The sequence below is a fragment of the Pteropus medius genome, unplaced genomic scaffold (genome assembly GCF_902729225.1).
Source record: "Pteropus medius unplaced genomic scaffold, Ma_sr-lr_union100, whole genome shotgun sequence".
Taxonomy (NCBI): domain Eukaryota; kingdom Metazoa; phylum Chordata; class Mammalia; order Chiroptera; family Pteropodidae; genus Pteropus; species Pteropus medius.
Window position 1 is genome coordinate 5,892,464 of NW_024354875.1, and position 19,418 is coordinate 5,911,881.

At 36.4% G+C, this 19,418-nt stretch overlaps 1 protein-coding gene across 1 annotated transcript in view; it reads left to right on the forward strand.

Annotated features, from left to right (window-relative positions):
* DOCK10 (dedicator of cytokinesis 10) overlaps positions 1-19,418 on the forward strand; it is a 225,511-nt gene that overhangs the window by 141,852 nt on the left and 64,241 nt on the right. Inside the window, 10 exon segments of the mRNA XM_039855668.1 lie at positions 3,153-3,336; positions 4,637-4,722; positions 4,997-5,080; positions 5,203-5,358; positions 10,269-10,490; positions 10,703-10,825; positions 11,921-12,003; positions 16,839-16,961; positions 18,679-18,692; positions 18,695-18,757. Of these exon segments, the coding sequence (XP_039711602.1) occupies positions 3,153-3,336; positions 4,637-4,722; positions 4,997-5,080; positions 5,203-5,358; positions 10,269-10,490; positions 10,703-10,825; positions 11,921-12,003; positions 16,839-16,961; positions 18,679-18,692; positions 18,695-18,757 (1,138 nt within the window).

Sequence of the window (19,418 nt, forward strand, 5' to 3'; positions counted from 1 at the left end):
CAACTTGTCTCTATCCTTAGGCACTCTGTTGTCATTGACATCACCAGCCATTTTATGGACTTCCTTTGTCAAAATGTATTTGTGGGGTGTATGGAGGGAGTCTGCCCACACCTCCTAGGAAGAGTATAACTTCTAAGAACTTGCATTCTTAAAGAAGCTGCCTCGATGTTGGCACAGTAATGTTTGGGGCCACTTTCCTTCTGGAGACGCCCCCATTGTTTACACTACAGCCAAAAAGATCTCAAAATCCCTCTCTCACCTTTTACTAGTCTAAGCCACTTTGTTCTGTGCTCGTAGAACACACAGCTATATTCTCATGTTGCAAGAAAAATCCTATTCTCAAAAAGAATTTTTAGACCTCTCCTTCAATACATTCATACAAAATCTAAGTACATTTATCTTCCAATTTCAAATTTGTGTGATTAATTGGTTAATGCTTGACTCCTTTAATCTGTCAGGGCAGAGACTGTGTCTGTTTTTGCCCAGTACAAAATACAAACACAATAAATACCTCTTTCTGAATGAATGTTATCACTACACTGAGCACTGAGGATAACTAGGAAGCTTCCGCCCTTATCAGGCTCGTGAACTAATAAAAGAGTCAGCCTGCGAGTGAATAATTAGAAGGAAATAATAATACTTGATGATAAAACAAAAGTATGGACAGGAGCAAAGAACCTGTCCTTGGAAGAGTCTGGAAAGTAGCTGTTGAGCTGTGAAGTTTCACAGTGATTATCACAGTTAGCTTTTTAGTTAATTCTTCTTTTTTCTTCAATATCTAAATTTTACTTGTCCTCGAGGTGAATATGCCGCCCACCATGTATTCTCAGCACTTAGAGAATTCATGACCTCCCAGGCCATGGCTACTGTTTTGTGTGTGATTGTGCCAGGAAGATGGCAAACAAGAAGGGCATCCACTGAGCATCTTCTTTGTACCTAGGTCATCTCGGTGGGTGTTGGAATATAAAGAGGTTATTTCCCTTCTCTGCTAACCATGTACTCTCAAACATGTTTTAATTTATCTTCCCAAGACTTGGTGTCATCTTATGTTAAATGGAATGATGCAATTTGTCCATTAGGGTCATTATTTATATGAGATTTAAATCAGATAATGACTATAAAGTGCTCAGCACAGTGCCTGGTATACAGATGGCGAGTGTTTGGTGTCATATTTGTAGTAGTAATCATGCTGTTTTGGAAGTTGAAAGGAACAAGCTATTTTGGGACTGTCTCCGAAGGCACCCCAGAGAAAGAGTACATTGCCAAGAGTATATTAAAAATTATTTTTTCTTGCCACCAAGAATAGCAACCCTATCCTCGAAAAGAATGTTGTACTTTGATATTTAGCCACGATCTCACATGGTAGTAACACTTCCATCTTCCAGTTTTTCTCCCATCTGCGTTTTTCTTATACAGAGTTGGGTTATCTTAAACGTATAGGCTTTCCTTTACTACAGTGTGGGGCCTCTGAAGACTTTAGAACAGTGTGGGTAAGAGTTCAATATCTGTGTCAGAAGTACTTGGGAATAAAAGATGGAATATGTTCACCCACCCCAGGTTATCTAACACTAGTTTGTATCATTGGGGAAAAGTTCCCAGTTTTGAGTTTATATTTCTAAAATCTCATGGAAGGAATATATAAAACTGCCATAATGATTTGCTCTTGGTTTCCTCTGCTTTAAATGTGTTCCTCTCATCCTTAAACACTTCTTTCTACAGATTTCAGCTTAGATCTTCCTTCTGTAAAAGACCAATCTAAGTAGCTACTCAAAGCATCAACCTGTAACAGAGAATCTCAGTTTTTCAATAGTCTATTCACTCCTTTAATCATTCATTCATTCATCTCTTTCCTATGAATGCTAGTTCCCCAAGAATAGGAAACTATTTTATTCTGTTTGAAAAATATGACTGTTTTGAACCCACTGATACTGAAAATATGTAAAATATGACTGTTTTGAACCCACTGATGTTGAATCCTTCCATGTAACAGCAAATGATATAGTGGTGAGTGAAACTGACCGAGTCCTCATGGAGGTGGCTGTGAGAGAGATAGATAGGTGTTGGTCAAAACAAACACATGAAAATGAATAAGCATGTAATTCCAAATCGTCATAAGTGCCCTGGAAGACAAGAATTGCATCCTCCCTGAGGAATTGGGGAAGGTTTGCCTGAGCAAGTATAAACTACAGTTGAGAACTGAAGACTGAATACAAGTCACCGAAGTACACGAGGGGCAAACATCGTGTGTCTGTGTGTGCAAGCGCACACTTAGGAGCAGGGGGTCTGCTTCAGGTCTCGTGGCAGCAACAAAGCATGCAACAGAAGCACTTTCAGGGAACTAGAAAAAGACCTCATGGATTGGTCACAAAATGCAGAGCAGAGATATCAATTTAGAGAAAAGTGTGGAGGCTGATGGAGAAGTCAAAGACAGGATCCAGGGCACCTTGAAATATGGATGTCATTTAAAGCCATTGGAGCAGAAGAGAGAGAAAGGAGTCTTAAGGCAGAGCTGAGGTTAACCTTAGAAGTCACCAAGAAAAGGAAGAACCAGTAGAGGTAACTGAAAAGTGGTGGTCAAGAAGGAGGAAAGAAAATCAGAATAGAGTGTGGCCACGGACACCAGAGAAAGGTGGGTTTCAAGAAGGAGGAAGTGGCCATTGTGTTAATTCTCCTGAAAGGTCAAGGGAGATATGAAGAAAAAAACGTCCCTTAGATAGTACGGCAACACAGAGTTTGTTAGTGACCTTGACAAGCCCTACCTCTGGAGTGCGACGGGGTCAAAAGGCCAACTGGAGAGTCGTGGACAGAACAGAGGTGAGAAAGTGAAGACAGCAACTCAAATCAATTATCTGACATTTAGAATATACTCATATGTGTGCCTGCAGATGAAATTTTTGAGCCAACATAATCATCTAATCGACAAAAGCCTAAATAAAATCTTTCTTCTTACAAAATGTCTTAAAAGAAACCAAACAAAATGATTCATACTCATCTAAAGTTTTGTTCTGTTTTGAAAAATCCTTTATGTCACCTACCTGTGTGTAAAGACTTTGGAACTGTGACCCCATATAAAATGTCTCACACTCTAACACTCATTATCCGGTGTCTTCTTTTTCTTTCTTTTTGTTTTTGTTTTTGTTTTTGTACCACAGAATAACAGACTAAGAAAATATGCCTTTGAATTGAAAATGAATGACCTGACCTATTTTGTGCTGGCGGCGGAAACAGAGTGCGACATGGAGGAATGGATCCACACGCTGAACCGCATCCTGCAAATCAGCCCTGAGGGGCCCCTGCAGGGTCGACGGAGCGCGGAGCTCACGGATCTGGGCCTGGGTGAGGACGCATGCGCCACCTCCCTTCTTTTTCCTAGGGCGACCTGTGTATTTGGTTCATTGAAGCTGCTGGTAACTGTGGTAACTGTCAGGTCTAGCTCATCCATCCCTGAGATATTTGCTCCAGGAAATCACCCCTGAATCTTTACTTTTACTGAATAGTGAGGAACACCACACATAGGTACAATTCTGAGTTAGCTGCCGATGAATTGAGGTTGACACCCAGCAAATGATGTCGGGAATCATTTGTCAGCCGTATCAAAAATATACTCATGTCTAACGGGATGTCACCTTAGAGGGGGCATTATTTTTGTGTGTTTTATAGCCTTTCATTACATTGAATTAACGAACCTTATGCTCTGTAAAGGCAAATATGCATTACTTTCCGTTGAAAGGCATCTTTCATGTATAATTTTTGACCATCCTAAGATTAGTTTATATACATATATAAGCTAATATATATATACTTGTGCAAGTTCCATAAATTTTGCATAGCATTAGAAATTTCAGTAAGATTAAAAAATACTTCTGCTCTTCCTACTTCCTTCAAAAGATTCTAATTCATTCTAGGCAAAGAGAAGGAAGCAAGAGAGAGGAAAGAAAGGATAAAAAAGAATAGAAAGAGAGGTCTGTAGCTATGTGGAAGACAAGTTCACCTTCAGAGTCAGTAGCTTCTCCCAAAGAAAAATTATTTTAAGATATTTGCACAGCACCATGCGATCTTAGAAACCAGAATCGTTAAGTTCTAGTAGTCTAAATATCATATGCTATAAAGTGAAATTCATGATATAATGAGAAAGAATTCTTGTTGATTTTAACACAACTACTATATACCACATAGGTGTTTTGCATTCATGATTTACTTAGTAATGTTCAACTAGAATATTAATGTTAACAGTCATAGAGGGTTTAAGTAACTGAAGGTAGAATGTGAGCTTTAAATTGATGGACTGAGAGCCAGAATTATCCAACATAGATACGTATATAAGAAAACTTTAGTATGCACTAATGAAGTAAGGCAAGACAGCCCCAAGTATAAATGTAAGTATTGTAAGTGTCCAGAGTTCTTAAGGGCACAGGATGATGTCAGGGAGAGAATCCCAAAATGTCCAGGTCTGAGTGCCAGACCCAGATCTTTCAACACGATAGCGTACTGCAGGCAGGACACGTAAAGGCATCAGCTCACCAGCATCCATCCCTCATCGCTCCTGAGTCTAACCCAGTTTTGATATACCACAGGCTAGAGAAATGTGTGGCCCGTGAATATTATTTCACAGTCTGTCTCGGTGTATCTTTTCTAGATTCACTAGATAATTCTATCACATGTGAATGCGCACCAGAGGAAACAGATTCTTCAGAGAACAGCCTACATCCAGACTTCGCAAAAGTAATAAAGCTGACATTTTACTACGCAGATAAATTTGAATTATTTGTTAGTTATGGCTTTCACGGGAAAGAAGGAAATGCTTTCTGTTAAGATTTAGATTAGGAAATGCAACACTCAAAAAAATAAAAGCACGTTTCTATAAGGTTTGCTGAATTCTAATGGATGATATTAAAACCTTGATAATGCTAAGGGGATACTTCTGGGCCATGCGGTAGGGATGCCTGTGAGTGTCTGGATATTTAGATACCAAGAGCTCACGCGGTTTTCTTTATAGTACCTCACAGAAACTGAAGAGACTGTCAAAGCAACTCGAAACATGGAGAGACTCAATCTGTTCTCGATGGACCCAGATATAGATGTAAGTGATTAGAATCCATTCTAAGCAGACATGAACTTGATCAATACAGTCGCGGCTTATAATTTAGAATTTCCTTTTTTGTGATGAGTGTGTGTTTAGTAAAACTGTCAAAAAATTTTTAGACCTTGAAACTTCAGAAAAAGGATCTTTTGGAATCCGAGTCTGTGATCAAACCATTTGAAGAAAAAGCTGCCAAGAGAATCATGATCATATGTAAAGCTCTCACCTTCAGTCTTCAGGGATGTGTTACAGAGAATGAAAATGATCCCATAACGAACGTAAGTTTCTCTTGTATTCCTTCCTGTAGCGATCAGCCAACAGCGCACCACCCTAATTGAAATCTTTTCTATTCCTAATAATTCCGGGCACTGAGTTCACACCATCTAGTGTACCAGGGAGTGTGGCTGACAGCATTTTTCCACATTACAAAAGTGCACAAGTTCTGAAATGAAATTGTCAATATACTGCCATAAAAATTTTCTATTAACTTAAAGATGAAGCATCAAAGAGACTGTGTTCTAGGATTCTTTTCGTTAAATCATTGAATGATATTATTTATATCTTCTTGGTACTTGAGATGGCTTTTAAATTGATATTTTAATTTTATTATTTATATGTTTATTTTAATGTATATTAGAAAATAATTAAACAAATCAAACTTGGGATTTCACAGTTATTACTGTTTAAGACTAGGCTAAATAGTGAATCAAGTAAAATAATATTAGATAAATAGTAGATAAATTATAGTACAGATGGTACATGTAAATGGCAGGAAAAAAAACGTGCTTCACTGATATTTGGAGAACACCGCAGTGCTCATTAAGATTTATTTTCCTACTAAGTGGGCATTTTCCCTTCGTATTCTCGGGGACAATTCTATATTAATTGTAAGTGTATATGTGGGAAGGGGGCATTGTGTAAGCATAAACATTATTAAATGTTTCTGTAAAGAAGAAAATAAAAATCACTCACAATCTTACTATCAATAAAAAACATAAATATTATATTTGCATGTCCCTTTTATTATTTCTAATGTATTCCCTTCTAATTTCTAATATATCATCCCTCAATTGTCATCTTCAACCTCGAAGGAAAAAACATAGTTCCAGATCCATGATACAAGCCACATTTGCTTTCAGAAGGCAGAAACAGCATTACGTCTTCTCTACAAACTGAGCAGACGCACTCCTGTGCATGTCTCTGTTTATGATGGGTTAAGGACGAGCCTGTGCGTTGTAATAGTGCATGGCTAGCCCAAAGGATGAACTCTTTCAATAGACTTTAATCCTTATTGCCCTTGGGTCCTTAGGCAACTCACTGATTCTCTGAGCCTCCTTCTCACGGGTATAGAAGTGAGATAACAGCACATGCTGTGGACCCCAGATTTAATGAGCAGTATCAAGTGACGTGTGCCTCTCCTGGATCGGAATGTGTGACTTCCACTTACGAGTTCCGCCACACTGGGCAAGTGGCTTACCTCAGTCTCCTCATCTATAAATGGAGATAATAATAACAGTAACTATTTCAAATACCCTTTGTGAGGATTAAATGCAGTAACGTATGGAAAGTACTTAAATAGTGCTTGGTGCATAGTAATCATTATTAACTAGTATTCTAATATGTGGGAAATTGCTTTGAAATTTGTAGATACGATGCATGCAAGGCCTTGACATTTTCCACGTGACGTGTGAGAGTCTTGTTGACAAGGAAGCTAAACTTAAAATGTGTCACCAGTCAGAATCTTCCTCATATTTTGTAACTCTAACTGTGCAGTGGGTGTGTGAGTAAGGGAGAAAGTAATTTACGTCAAGTTTGCTCATCCTCCAGCAAATAATTATTCAGTGTGCCACTGGGAGCCAAACCTGTTCCAGGCATTGTGGAAATAGCAGAGAACAAGATAAGCAAGCTCCCTGGCCTCTTGAAGACTAGATTCTTTTTGAAAAGAACAGCGAGTAAATTAAAATAAATTAATTAACAAGATAATTGCACATTGTACGAAGGCCTTTAAAATAAATTAATAGAGAGAAACGTGACACAGAGGAACTGGGAGATGGATTACTTGAGATAAGGTGGTCATGGGAGACCTCTCTGATGAGGTGACATTTGAACGGAGACGTAAAGGTCGAGAAGGATAAAAAGTCGGGTGGGGAGAAAACATTCTAGGCATAAGAAAGGGCAAAATGTGGATCCCCCAAGACAGGAAGTCTCGGTCAGTTAGTTCTAGGAACTGGAAGAAGAGAGCAGGGGGGAGGGCAGACCAAGATGAGGTGGGAGAAACACTATGAGGTAAGATTAGCTAGAGTCTTAGCTATGGTGAAGTGTTCAGATTTATCCTAAGCGTTGGTGGAGATTATTCAAGGGTTTAGAGTACTTTTGCAATGGTGCGATCTGATTTGTATTTTTAAAATATCCATCAGAAGAATGTATTGGAGGAAACAAGAGTTGACCAGGGAGAGCAGTTAGGAAGCTGCTGCTGTAGTTCACTGCCTCGTTTGGACTAGGGCTGGCAAGGAAGGAGAGAGAGGGATGGATTTGACTTAGTTTTATACATTGAACTGACTGATTTTTCTAATATATTAGATATAGAGGATGAGAGGAAGGAGAATCTCAAGGATGATTTCCTGGTGTTTTTTTCTTTGAACATTCCTATGCATTATGGTGCCATTTACTAAGGAGAAGACTACAGGGAGAGCCAATTTAGAGGATATGGGCCACAAAATTCCTTTATGGGCATGTTAAGCCAAATAGGCCTATTAGATATGCAAATAGAGATGTCCATGGAGCGAATTCAAGTACAAGTTTGGAACTCAGGGCACTGGCCATGAATGGAGAGCTAAACTTGGAAGTTTGGTCCAGGCAGTGATCTGGACGGAATCATCTTGGAATTTCTATGTATGAAGAGAAAGGGCCAGAAACCAAATATTTAAAAGGTGAATAGGGAATTGACCAAAGAAAGCTTCGAAGAAATGACCATCGAAGTGCAGATAAAGAAGGAAAGAGTGGATCACGATGCCAAGAGAGAAAAGAGTCCGCTGCGAGGAACGATGCTGAGAAGCTGACTAACATGAAGCGGGAGGGGAACCCAGCGAATGCGGTGAGGAGGAGGACACCGGTGACTGCAGCAGGAGAAACCTACATGCGGTGAAAGCTTCAGGAGTAGCAACCAGAACATACTCCCATTCAGGATTTTAAAAGAGAAAAGAAATGCCGAAAACTTGGTTCTTGAAACCATTTGGAAATATCAGGAAAATTTAACCCACATCGCTCTGTCACTTAATCATCTTATTAAATAAAAATAAATGATGTCTTTGACCAGGCACATCCGTAAGTGTAATTTAAAAATCTAATTTAGAAAATGAAATTCCAAAATAATGGGCTTTTCTTTCCAAGGCCAGGGGCATATATTACTCCTTCCACGTGAATTCCTTTCTTTGTACTAAAACCCATATGCAGAAGCTCAATGTTTGTATTTGGGCCAATTTCCCAAGCAAGAAAACAGGCAGAAGTTCAGCAAGAAGCTTTAGTGTCCTTTTCATGTCTGTCAGGCCAGAGGGAGAAGTTGATTTGGAGTGCTTTGTATGTCTATATTGTTTTTCATTTATTTTGCAGTTGACAAAAATGTTAAAAACCAGGGAAATAGCTTTTTAATATATAATTATATTGTGCTTATAGTAATGATATAAAAAACAAAACAGCCTCACCTTAACTCAACGGCAATTTGTTATATAATGGCATTGTTTCTAAAAATCTTTGTATATTTATTTAATGACACTCTTTTATTAACGTAGCTATTTGTAAACTTATTGTTTCTAAGTCAATGAACATGTTTTTAAATTAATTGAAATATTTCTTCAAGTTGCTAAAGAGCCAACTACTTCATTTAATGAATGAGCTTCTGAAAAACAACACTCCGAAAGAACTTTTTCATGATGAGGAAAAAATATTTGACAACATGTAATTTTTTAGTCAGTCCTTGAAAATCAAATTCAGGTTGACGTTTTTATCATATAAAATATTTCTTTGAAAATGGGAATTGATTCCAAAAATCTGAACTAATAAAGCTGCTTCACAGCAGAACAGCATTTAAAATTTCGTGTTCCTGAATTTTTTTTTTTAAGAAAAGTACAGAATTCTAAACATAAAAAAACATAACTTCATTTGTTAGGCTTTGAAGGTGCTTTATTAAACAAATCCTTATTGAAAAGCTAGTGATTCAAAAAGTAAGATTTGACATTTAAGTCAAAAAGATGGATTGGGAGAAATAAATGAATCACCATATGAGCTTTAATTTCTGATGGATTATCAAAGTAGGTAATTTATTTTCATTCACTAAGCAGAAATGAAAATCGAAATGCAACAATTCAGGAAAAATAATAAGAATTTTTTTTCCTTTGACCTTCAATGTGTTTTGAGTTCCTGCCCGAGTTATTTTCATGTAATTTTTGCATTTTTTAACTCTTGGCAGACTACCACTACCACAAACCAAGAGTTTTTCTAAACTAAATTAAATTAGTAAAATATAAAACTTTTTTATTTTAAAAAAATAACTTATTGAATTGTATTTTATATGTGTCGTTCTATTTCTAACAGTAGGGAAGTATTGCTAATATTAAGAATTAAACTAAAACCCTTGTTATAAGCTAGCCTTATAATTACATTTCAAAGAACATGCGGTACCTATTAAAAATTCAGCAAAATCCACAGAGTGAGCTAGTCTGTACAATGATGAACTAGGTCATAACTTGGTTTTTATGAATAACCTGCTTGTCCACAGAATACTGGCAGATGATAGACATCAAATTAAAATTAAGTAGTAGAAACAAAAGTGAAATGTTGGTTTTTTTGTAGGCATATTCCATCCTTAGAAGCCTGTAGTTAATTACATGTATGTAATTAAATGTATAATGTATATAATCATTCATATACATATATACATGCATATGTGCAACATCTAGGTAATTACATATAGATATATTTATTGATTTCAGTCCTTGTTTTATTTAATCTCTACTGCACTTGATGTTTTTCTAGTTGAAAATGCCATTTTTCTAGTCGAAATGCCTTTTTTCTTGAATCTTTGTCAGTTTTTGTGATACTCTGGCAGTATTTAAAAACTTTTACTGTTTGGGGTTTTTTTTTTCTATTTTTTGTTTTTGTCGAAGCCATCAATTCTTCTTTCTTCTTGCAGATTGAGCCTTTTTTTGTGAGTGTGGCACTTTATGACCTCAGAAACAGCAGGAAGATTTCTGCCGACTTCCACGTGGATCTAAACCACACTGCTGTCAGGCAGATGCTCTCAGGGGCTCCCGTGGCTTTGGAAAATGGAAACAGTGACACGGTCACCCCAAGACAATCAGAAGAACCTCACGTCAAGGGGTTTCCAGAGGAATGGCTGAAATTTCCAAAGCAGGTTGCACTTTTGTTTCCTCGTGATGAGACGGAAAATGCTCTTCCATTGTTCTTACCCATACGATACATAAGATGAGCAATTTCCCAAATAAAAATTTCCTTAAAGCTGTTCTTTAAAAAAAAAAAAAAAAAGGTGGAATTTTGTAAATATCTTTAATGTGGTTTCCTAGATGCTTACCAGCTTATTAACCCTAATTTTTTTCTTTTACTTAGGCTATATTTTCTGTAAGCAATCCACATTCGGAAATTGTTTTGGTGGCTAAAATTGAAAAAGTACTAATGGGAAACATTGCAAGTGGTGCTGAACCTTACATTAAGAATCCAGACTCCAACAAGGTAATGCGTAATCTTTTTATTCATAATTTCGATTGCTTTTAAGAAATAAAATTACATTGCCTTGATGAATTATCAAGTTTGATAAATGTAGGTCTCAAAAGATTCACTTATTCGTGAAATGAATATTCACCAGGAAAATTTTAAAGTATATATTCTTGGTTTATGTTTTTTTGACCCAGCAATTTCCGACTTTTGATAACCTATTAGTAGAAATAAATTTAAATGTGGATAAGGCCTTAACCCCAAAGATCTAAGTGTTAACAATAAAGAAAAGTTAGGATTAATCTGACTAAAAACAAGTGAATACAATGTACTAACACATCAGTATAATGCGGATGGTGAACTCAATGAAAAAGTAAAATAGATCATTGAATATCAAATTATAATAATACCTAAGTGAAGAAACAAGAGTAAAAGAAATATTGAAAGTTCTTTGAATGGTGAAACTACAGGAAATTTTTTCTCTTTTTTGTCTGTTATACTTTCTTTAATAATCGAATATTACTATTTAATAGAAAATAACTACAATTTTAATAGAAAATAACTATAAAAGTCTATATTTTCTACACGAATGAAATGTATTGGGAAAATAATGTATAGCAATTGAAGCTGAGCATGTGTGACAATTTAGGGTAGTATTTAACATATTTCTGAGATTCAAGGTTTGGCAACTACAATATGTGGGTCAAATCCAGCCTGTCACTTGTTTTTTGTAAATAAAGTTTTATCGAAACACAATCACACTCATTTATTTATGGATTGTCTATGGCTGCTTTCTTGCTACAGTATTAGAGTTAAGAAGTTGTGACGGAGACCACATGGCTCACAAAACCCAGCGTATTTACTGTGTAACTCTATACAGAACAATCTTTCTGACCTCTGCCAACATGAGTAATTTCCAAACTAAAGAAAAAGAAAAATATTATATAGTAATTTGAACACAGAGAATATCATTGTGGAGGGAAATCTATGGACCGGGAAGGCAGAATTCCACTGAATTTCAATACAAGATAATGTGGAAAAGTATTGATTCATATTTTACATGGACAGTTTGTGAAGTGACATTCTAAACAATATTTTTATTTTTTTTCCTAGTATGCACAAAAGATACTCAAATCCAACAGACAGTTCTGCAGCAAGTTGGGGAAATACCGCATGCCATTTGCTTGGGCGATGAGGTAGGTTGACAACTGCAGGCAACAGAACAGAATGCATTTACAATCTGCATTAGAAGCTTCCATTTTGAACACTTGTGTTCCCTGGTATATTTTTAATATACCAGCACTTAAAAGAATGCTAATGTGTTTATCTTTATAAACACCTTGAGCTCCCCAGAAACAAGTATTGCACAAGACAATTTAGCAAGAGCTCATAATAGACTGGAGCCATGACATGTGCATGACATGTGCATGACCAGGTATGCAGAGGGTTCTTGGTAAGATCAAATCAAAATTATAACTTATTTATCATATTTGTTTGGTTTATCAAATACTTGACAATATATCAATCCTGAGAGTTTGGCGTGCATAAAACTCAGGTGGACACACTACATTTCTCTATGCAGCTGCATGTTTTCATCTACACGTAGAGCACAGTTCAAATATGAATGTCTAAATGAAATCATCAGATTGACCACTTAAACTTTCTTTGATTTAACTACTGATTAGCAGAGCCAAATTTGTCAGTGCCAGTTGACTACCTGATAGAAAAGCTGAGTTATGTGGACACTGACGGTGGAATCATCCTCCTGGAAAAATAACCCCTACATAAAAAACAAAAGTTTCTTTTTGGATTTCCTCCAACATTAATTATTATTGTCCTCCTCAATCTCTTAGTGTCTTTATTAATAAAAAAATTTTTAAAGGAGGAATTAGCCTGGCATAAATATATGAAAAAAAGGTTGGCAATGTACAAAATGAGGTTAATCGGTACTCCAGAATGAAAGAGCCTATTAAGCATTCATTTGAGTGTTAGTGACATTGTCCCAATGGCATTAACTTTACAATCCAGGAGGAGAGAACCCGTTCCTTGTACCAAGTCAGGTCTCACAGTTCCCAGTGTTGAATATAACCACAGTAAACTCATCTAGTGTGTGTTATAATGTTGAGGTTGTTATTTAAAGTTGGGGACAGGTAAGTGCAGAGAAGAGAAACATGTAAGTCTGCAAGATCCATTCACATGGTCTCTAGGAATTAGATTGCCCTAAGGCAGCCCTGTTTTAAGGGAGAAGAGGACCAGGCCCAAGTCTGACAGACATGGTCCAAATCAGGCCACCACTTACAGATCATAACCTTGGGGAAGTTTCCTCTCCAGTTCTTAGGGTTTCCATCTACAGAATGAAGCTGACCACAACACCTGCCTTGTGGACAGCAAGTGCACTCTCAGGAGCAAAAGCACTTGGCATAAAGTCTATCATAGATATCACTGTCTCTCTCCTTTCTCTCTCTCCCTACAGGGATAGTTAATGCCAAGATATTCTCCATCTCACTAAGACGTTAGTGAGATGTACTAAAAACTTGATGATGAATTTGTTTCTATTTCTCATAAGCTTCAAGGGAAAGCTGTCGTTCGCTGGTCAAACTCTTTGTATTGATAAGTATTCTCAGTTTCCACAAAGAAAAGCTATTAGGACAGCAGAAGTAAGATATCTCTTCGCTAAAGTGAAATATTACTATATAGCAAAATTGTAGTGGTAAACGTATTGTCTTTTTAAGGATTCAGCATTGTTCTGAGATTTTAGAAGTAGGCATTTTAGAGCCAGAGCTGGATTTGAAATCCGAACTCTCTTTACTAGACAAGTAAACTTAGGCAAGTACTAATGATCTGTCTTTATCTCAGTTTTTTTAATGACCAAAAAAATAATAATAATTTACGGGGATTAATGAGCACAGATATGTACCCAATGTTGCAGGGATTAATGAGCACAGATATGTACCCAATAAAAGATATAGCTATTATTAAAAGTCATTTTTCCAATATGATTATTCTTAAGTCACCTGTGGAGATCATGTTTATCTCAATGAGTTCTTCATTCTCGTAAATTTTGGACAGTGAAGAATAATGTGAGAGAAATAAGTAAAAGAACTCCCCATTATAGAGCAGTAAAGAGAAGATATAACAATGCTATTTTGAAGTTGTCTAGTAAAATATATTGGAAGAAAGACAGATGAAGTTTCTAGGGAGGCTGATAATATTACCGACTATTAAAGTAATTATGTCTAGAACAGGAAAGCCAACAAAACCACAAGCTCATGCTACATAATGCCTGATTAGTGGCTTGCTTGTAGGTTAGGAAACAGTGCACACCACCAATTTGTATGTATAAATAGATGACTTAGGTTTACATAAACATCTCTAGCAAATGAGAAAAAATGGTTAGCAAAGCCATTCTGAAGATTTTATGTTAGACCGCTTGTGTTATCTAACCACATACACGCACAAAAAAGTGCAAGATACAACCAAGGAAGATTTTAATTCCTCTTTCACAATGTAGAAACAGCTTCGAATAGATGTGGACCAAATCAGAGGAAGGCTCCTTATTATTCATGTCATTTTGACTTAAGCTAGCTTTCTGACACATTTTAATACCCTATTGAAACTGCTGATTTTCTGGCTACTTTTTCTTTCTATCATGTTTCTAGATTGCAGTTTGTTTCATAATACAATTTTGAGTGTACTCTAAAACACCTCGGTCCTTAGAATCCACTGCCACTTCAAAGTATAGAATTCGCAATTTAGCTTATGACCATATTTTTACCCAGATCCAATCATCCTACCCACTGCAACACACAGTGTTCATCACTGTGAATATTTTATCTGATATTAATTTGGTGCATGTTCTTATTTTTGACACCAGCTGTGGTACCATTTTATAGCAAAAAAAAAAAAATTTACTTGGGATAGGTAAAGAAAACACATTCAGATGGCTACATAGGTTTATAGGGTGCTTTACACTCATTGATTTGAGAAAAAGCCAACCCTTACAAATAGATCATGTTGTTAAATGGAACTCTCTCCATGCATATCAGCCCCAGAATCATATGTGCCAAAATCCATGCCAAGACTCTTTTTGATTTCTTTTAGTCTGTCTCATTTGACATTCAAAATCGACCAGTACATAACACTGGATTTTCTTTGAAATTGAATGAGATTGAAATAAAAATTTTATCCTTGTATTTCTACAACTATAGAAGGCACACAGTGCAACAACATCCCCAACAAATGGTCCTTCAACTTCATTTGCGTCTTTGCAGTGACAAAAACAATACATCCCACGGTGGTGGTTTCTTTTGTCTTTCTGTAGCTCTAATGGTTAGATAATTCACTTTTCAAAAATATTTTTAAACTGCTTAACAATCACTTTTATATTTTGTCTTCCATAGCCACAAAAAAATAGGCCCAATTCTTTCTAAACAACATGGCTATTCATGCAGCTTATGGATGAAGCTCTCGGGGACATCCAAGCTTCTTTTCCTTTAGGCTACATACTGCACTTTCTTCCTTCATATCCCAAATGTCATCATTCTGAGACCATCACCATATACTGATTGTTGCTCAACTGTAGCAGTCGAAATTAGGCAAAGTGTCCCAACCATCCTGAAAGCATCTGTGTAAATGAGTCAGCTCTGTGTTTTCTTGCCAGTTAGCATGTTTATCACTCAAGGACGGAGTATATGGCACTGGGAGCAGGACTTCATGGTGCTGTGCTCCTCATTCTCTTCAAAATATGTCCAGTATAAGTAAACTATTTCCAAGGCAGAGCTGTGGATAAGAGCAAAAACGAGTTATACTACTCGAGTCTATCAGTATATTTGAAGCGACTAGTTAATCAAAATAACTACTGCCCAAGCTCAGTTAACTTCCTCTCATGTTGGGAAATACATCGTATTGGTTTCAACATGTCACATGCTCAAATAAAAGCCCTGTATCATATTTAAATAAAAATAATCTTCAAGTTAAATATTTTCATTCTGCTTCCCCAATGTTATTTGATAAGGGACCTTTTTTATTCCCTCACTTAGTACTTAGAGAAAAATGAGAAGAAAAATTGAAGGAGTCTAAAAATAACATTCTGAAAAATCCCTTCTGCATTTTCTATATTATTTGACATTAAAGCTCTATGATCAGATATCCATTTAAATGGCCATTTCAGCCTGAGTATTGAAATCTTTGGTTAATTTAAAGAGTAATAAAATTGTCTAGTTGAGGTCCTTAAGTTAGAAGAAATGAAAACTCAGCATTTCTCTAACATTAAAGAAAAATCAATTACACATGAATCTAATTTTCTTTAATGAGCACAGAGTATGATGAATTATGAGGAAGGAAAAGTGATATTAAGCATGCTGTGTATACTAGCTTGTCAGCAAGCATTGCCTGATATTATTATTTGAACAAAAACAATTTATGTATTTTAACTAAATCTATACAGTGCCAAGGAAATGGATCAAGGAAGAAAATTAATGCCCTAGGCTTGTGGCATTCTCATTATTTAATACAAATTTTGACTTAGATGTTCTTCATTTTACTTGTCTCTGTCCTAGAACTTAGGACGAGCACATTTATCTCCATGAAAATTTTTCAAAAGTTTGGCCCTGTCTACCTATGTATACAATCTCATTCCTTTTCCACTACTTGTAAATTCTAATGGTGCCACCCAAATGGAAGTGGCCCTGGCTTGCTCAGGAAATAATGAAAAAGGAATAACAGGTGTCCCTATTCCTTTCCACTCCCCTAATACTCCAACGTTTTGACATAGTACTGAATCATAAATAAATGTAGTTGAAATACAGGCTGCTGTCACTATAGACACCGAGGTAAAAATAAAAAATTAAAGATAACAAATATAGTGTGTAAATGAAACTTTCACCTAAGAAGTTTTCTTTTCTTTTTATTTTATAAGTTTATTTCTAACGGAAGTTTTTATAAATGGGAAATTAAATCATTTTAATAACTTTTATAACACAACTCTGTAAACAATATCCTAATACCAACCTGAACAAATATTTTCTTTTAGATCAGTTTTTAAGGACAACCAGGGAAATGTGGACAGAGACTCAAGATTTTCACCATTGTATAGACACGAAAGTAGCAAGATTTCAACTGAGGACCTACTTAAACTAGTGTCAGATTATAGGAGGTAAGACTTTTTTGACACTCTTGAAATTAACACGAATTAGGTACATTGCTATTATTGACATGTCATTTATGCATAAACAATACTTGATCGCTGGATTTGCAAATATCCAAATGCCTCCAGGAAGCAGATGCTTTGCAGATGACCTCACATATGCCCAAATGACATCCACAGGAGTAGATTTGCCAGAATTATAAGGAAGGAATGTGAAGCATTAAACTATGTTAGTTATCTATTGCTATGTGACAAATCACCCCAAAACATAGTGACTTAAAATAACAACATCACTTATTTCACTCTTGAATTCATAATTTGAGCATGGCTAGATGAAGAGAGCCTGTGTCTTCTGCACAGGGCATCGGCTGGGAGGGGTCAACTGGAGCCAGAGGATCCGCCTTCAAGATGATTCATTTGATGACTACCAAGTTGAGTAGGAACTCAACTGGAACTGTGGGCTAGGGACTTTGGTTCTTCTCCATGAGACACTTTCCATGAGATACTGTGGTTTTCTCATGGTTAGGTTCCAAGGGACAGAGAATGTTCACTGCCAATTTCTTAACACTGGGGCTGAGAAAATGCCACAGTGCCATTTCTGCCATAATATACTGTCAAGCTGTCACAGAGCCTAGGTTCAAAGGAAGGGAACACAGACACCTCTAAATAGGGGAAGTGTTGAGGACTCTTCAAACTATATTTTGAAACTCTATGGAGTTATTAATTGCTACAAATACAGTAATTCATAATATTTCTGTCATTCAAATGCTTTTGGAGGAAATGATAGAAATTAATGCTAAGAAATGAAAAATATAAAAGCCACATTTTAAAAATGAATCAGCATACATTTAATATCCGATAATAAGATCTTTCATGACAAGCAACTTATCTTAAACTGTTAGTCCCCTAATACACACAGGATTCTTGTGCCCTATGATCAGTTTTGAGTGGTACTTATTATCTTGGGGTTTAATGTAATTTGTTTAATGATAAGGTTATATAATTTTATTGTTAATAATAGTTGTATTTAACAGTTAACAAGCAAAATAACTGAAAACTTAACAATCCGCTCTCACAAGCTGGGAAGAGCTGGCTCTTACCCACTACTATAATTATTCCACCTTTCAAAGCAGAGTCCCTGAGAGGGATAACGCTTGAAACAGTTATCAGCTGCTTTCACTTTACTATAAGGGAAGATGGGCAAGGAGGTTTTAATAGAGAGGGAGGGAAAGAAATGCAAGATTCAAGATTCAGAGTGGAGAGCAGGGAGAGGCAGGAAAGGGGCTTCTGCGTACATTCACGAGAGTGAAAGAAGGCAGAAGAACAAGATCAGAGAAAGGTTCACTGTCCTCTTTGATTGTTAGTGAAAAGGGAAAAGGCAGACTGCCCATGCAGCACTCGTAGCAAAATCCAGCCTTAAAACTGTCTACAGCCATGCCACCCTGAACAAGCCCGATCCTGTCTGATCTAGGAAGCTAAACAAGGTCAAGCCCGGTTAGTACTTGAATGGGAGACCACCTAGGAGGACTGGCAATATCACATAAATTTTCATTTTTGAGATAAAACTAGCTAAATAAAGTTATTCACAAGATTGGTTAGGGTCCTACTGTTTAGTCTTATCTCATAATTATAGTTGACTGTTCTGACACTAATTCAGTGTGTGTGTGTGTGTGTGTGCGCGTGTGTGTGTGTGTGTGTGTGTTTCTGTGTTGGCATACTTCCACAGGGCCGACAGAATAAGCAAATGCAGACCATTCCAGGAAGCCTCGATATCACTGTTGAGAACATTCCTCTGGAGCATCCAAGTATGATAAAAGTCATGTGGTTTGCTTTGTAGAGTTTTGAATATTTAGTGGGTTATTTTTTTTTTTTTGGTTGATTGGTTGGTTGGTTGGATAGTCGGTTGGTTACAAAGGTTTGCTTGGAATGTCTCTTCTTCAAAGTTTGAGATAAATGAAATTCATTATCCTATAGAAATTTGGGGGCTTCTGATTTCTTTGTTAAGATTTTAGGTAGTATTGGACAAGAACTATAGTCAGGATAACCTAATATTTATCTGGTTTGCATTATGTACCCAGTGAGGTATTAAATTATGGTATTTAAGACTCAAACTCCTGAAGGGTTGCAAATGAACAAAATTGGGTTCAGATAGACTGATAAACCAATAACTCCTAATAGGAAAATTTATATTCTATCTAGTTCCTCTGATTCAAAATACAGTGCTGGTTCTGCCAAAGTATACTGCCAAAGGGTTACTCTGAACACCATGCATAGCCACCCGACTGTTCTCATAAGTCCATCCTATTTATGGCAATGTAAATTTGAATTTCAGAAAGAGCTTTTATTACCTTGTGAATAAGAGTTTCAGAATTTATTTCTTAAGTTGTGAGATAGGTTTATTTTGTTTTGTTACTTCTGATTATGCCTTTTAGTGACTTTCTCAGTGATGCAAAGAATGAATACAGG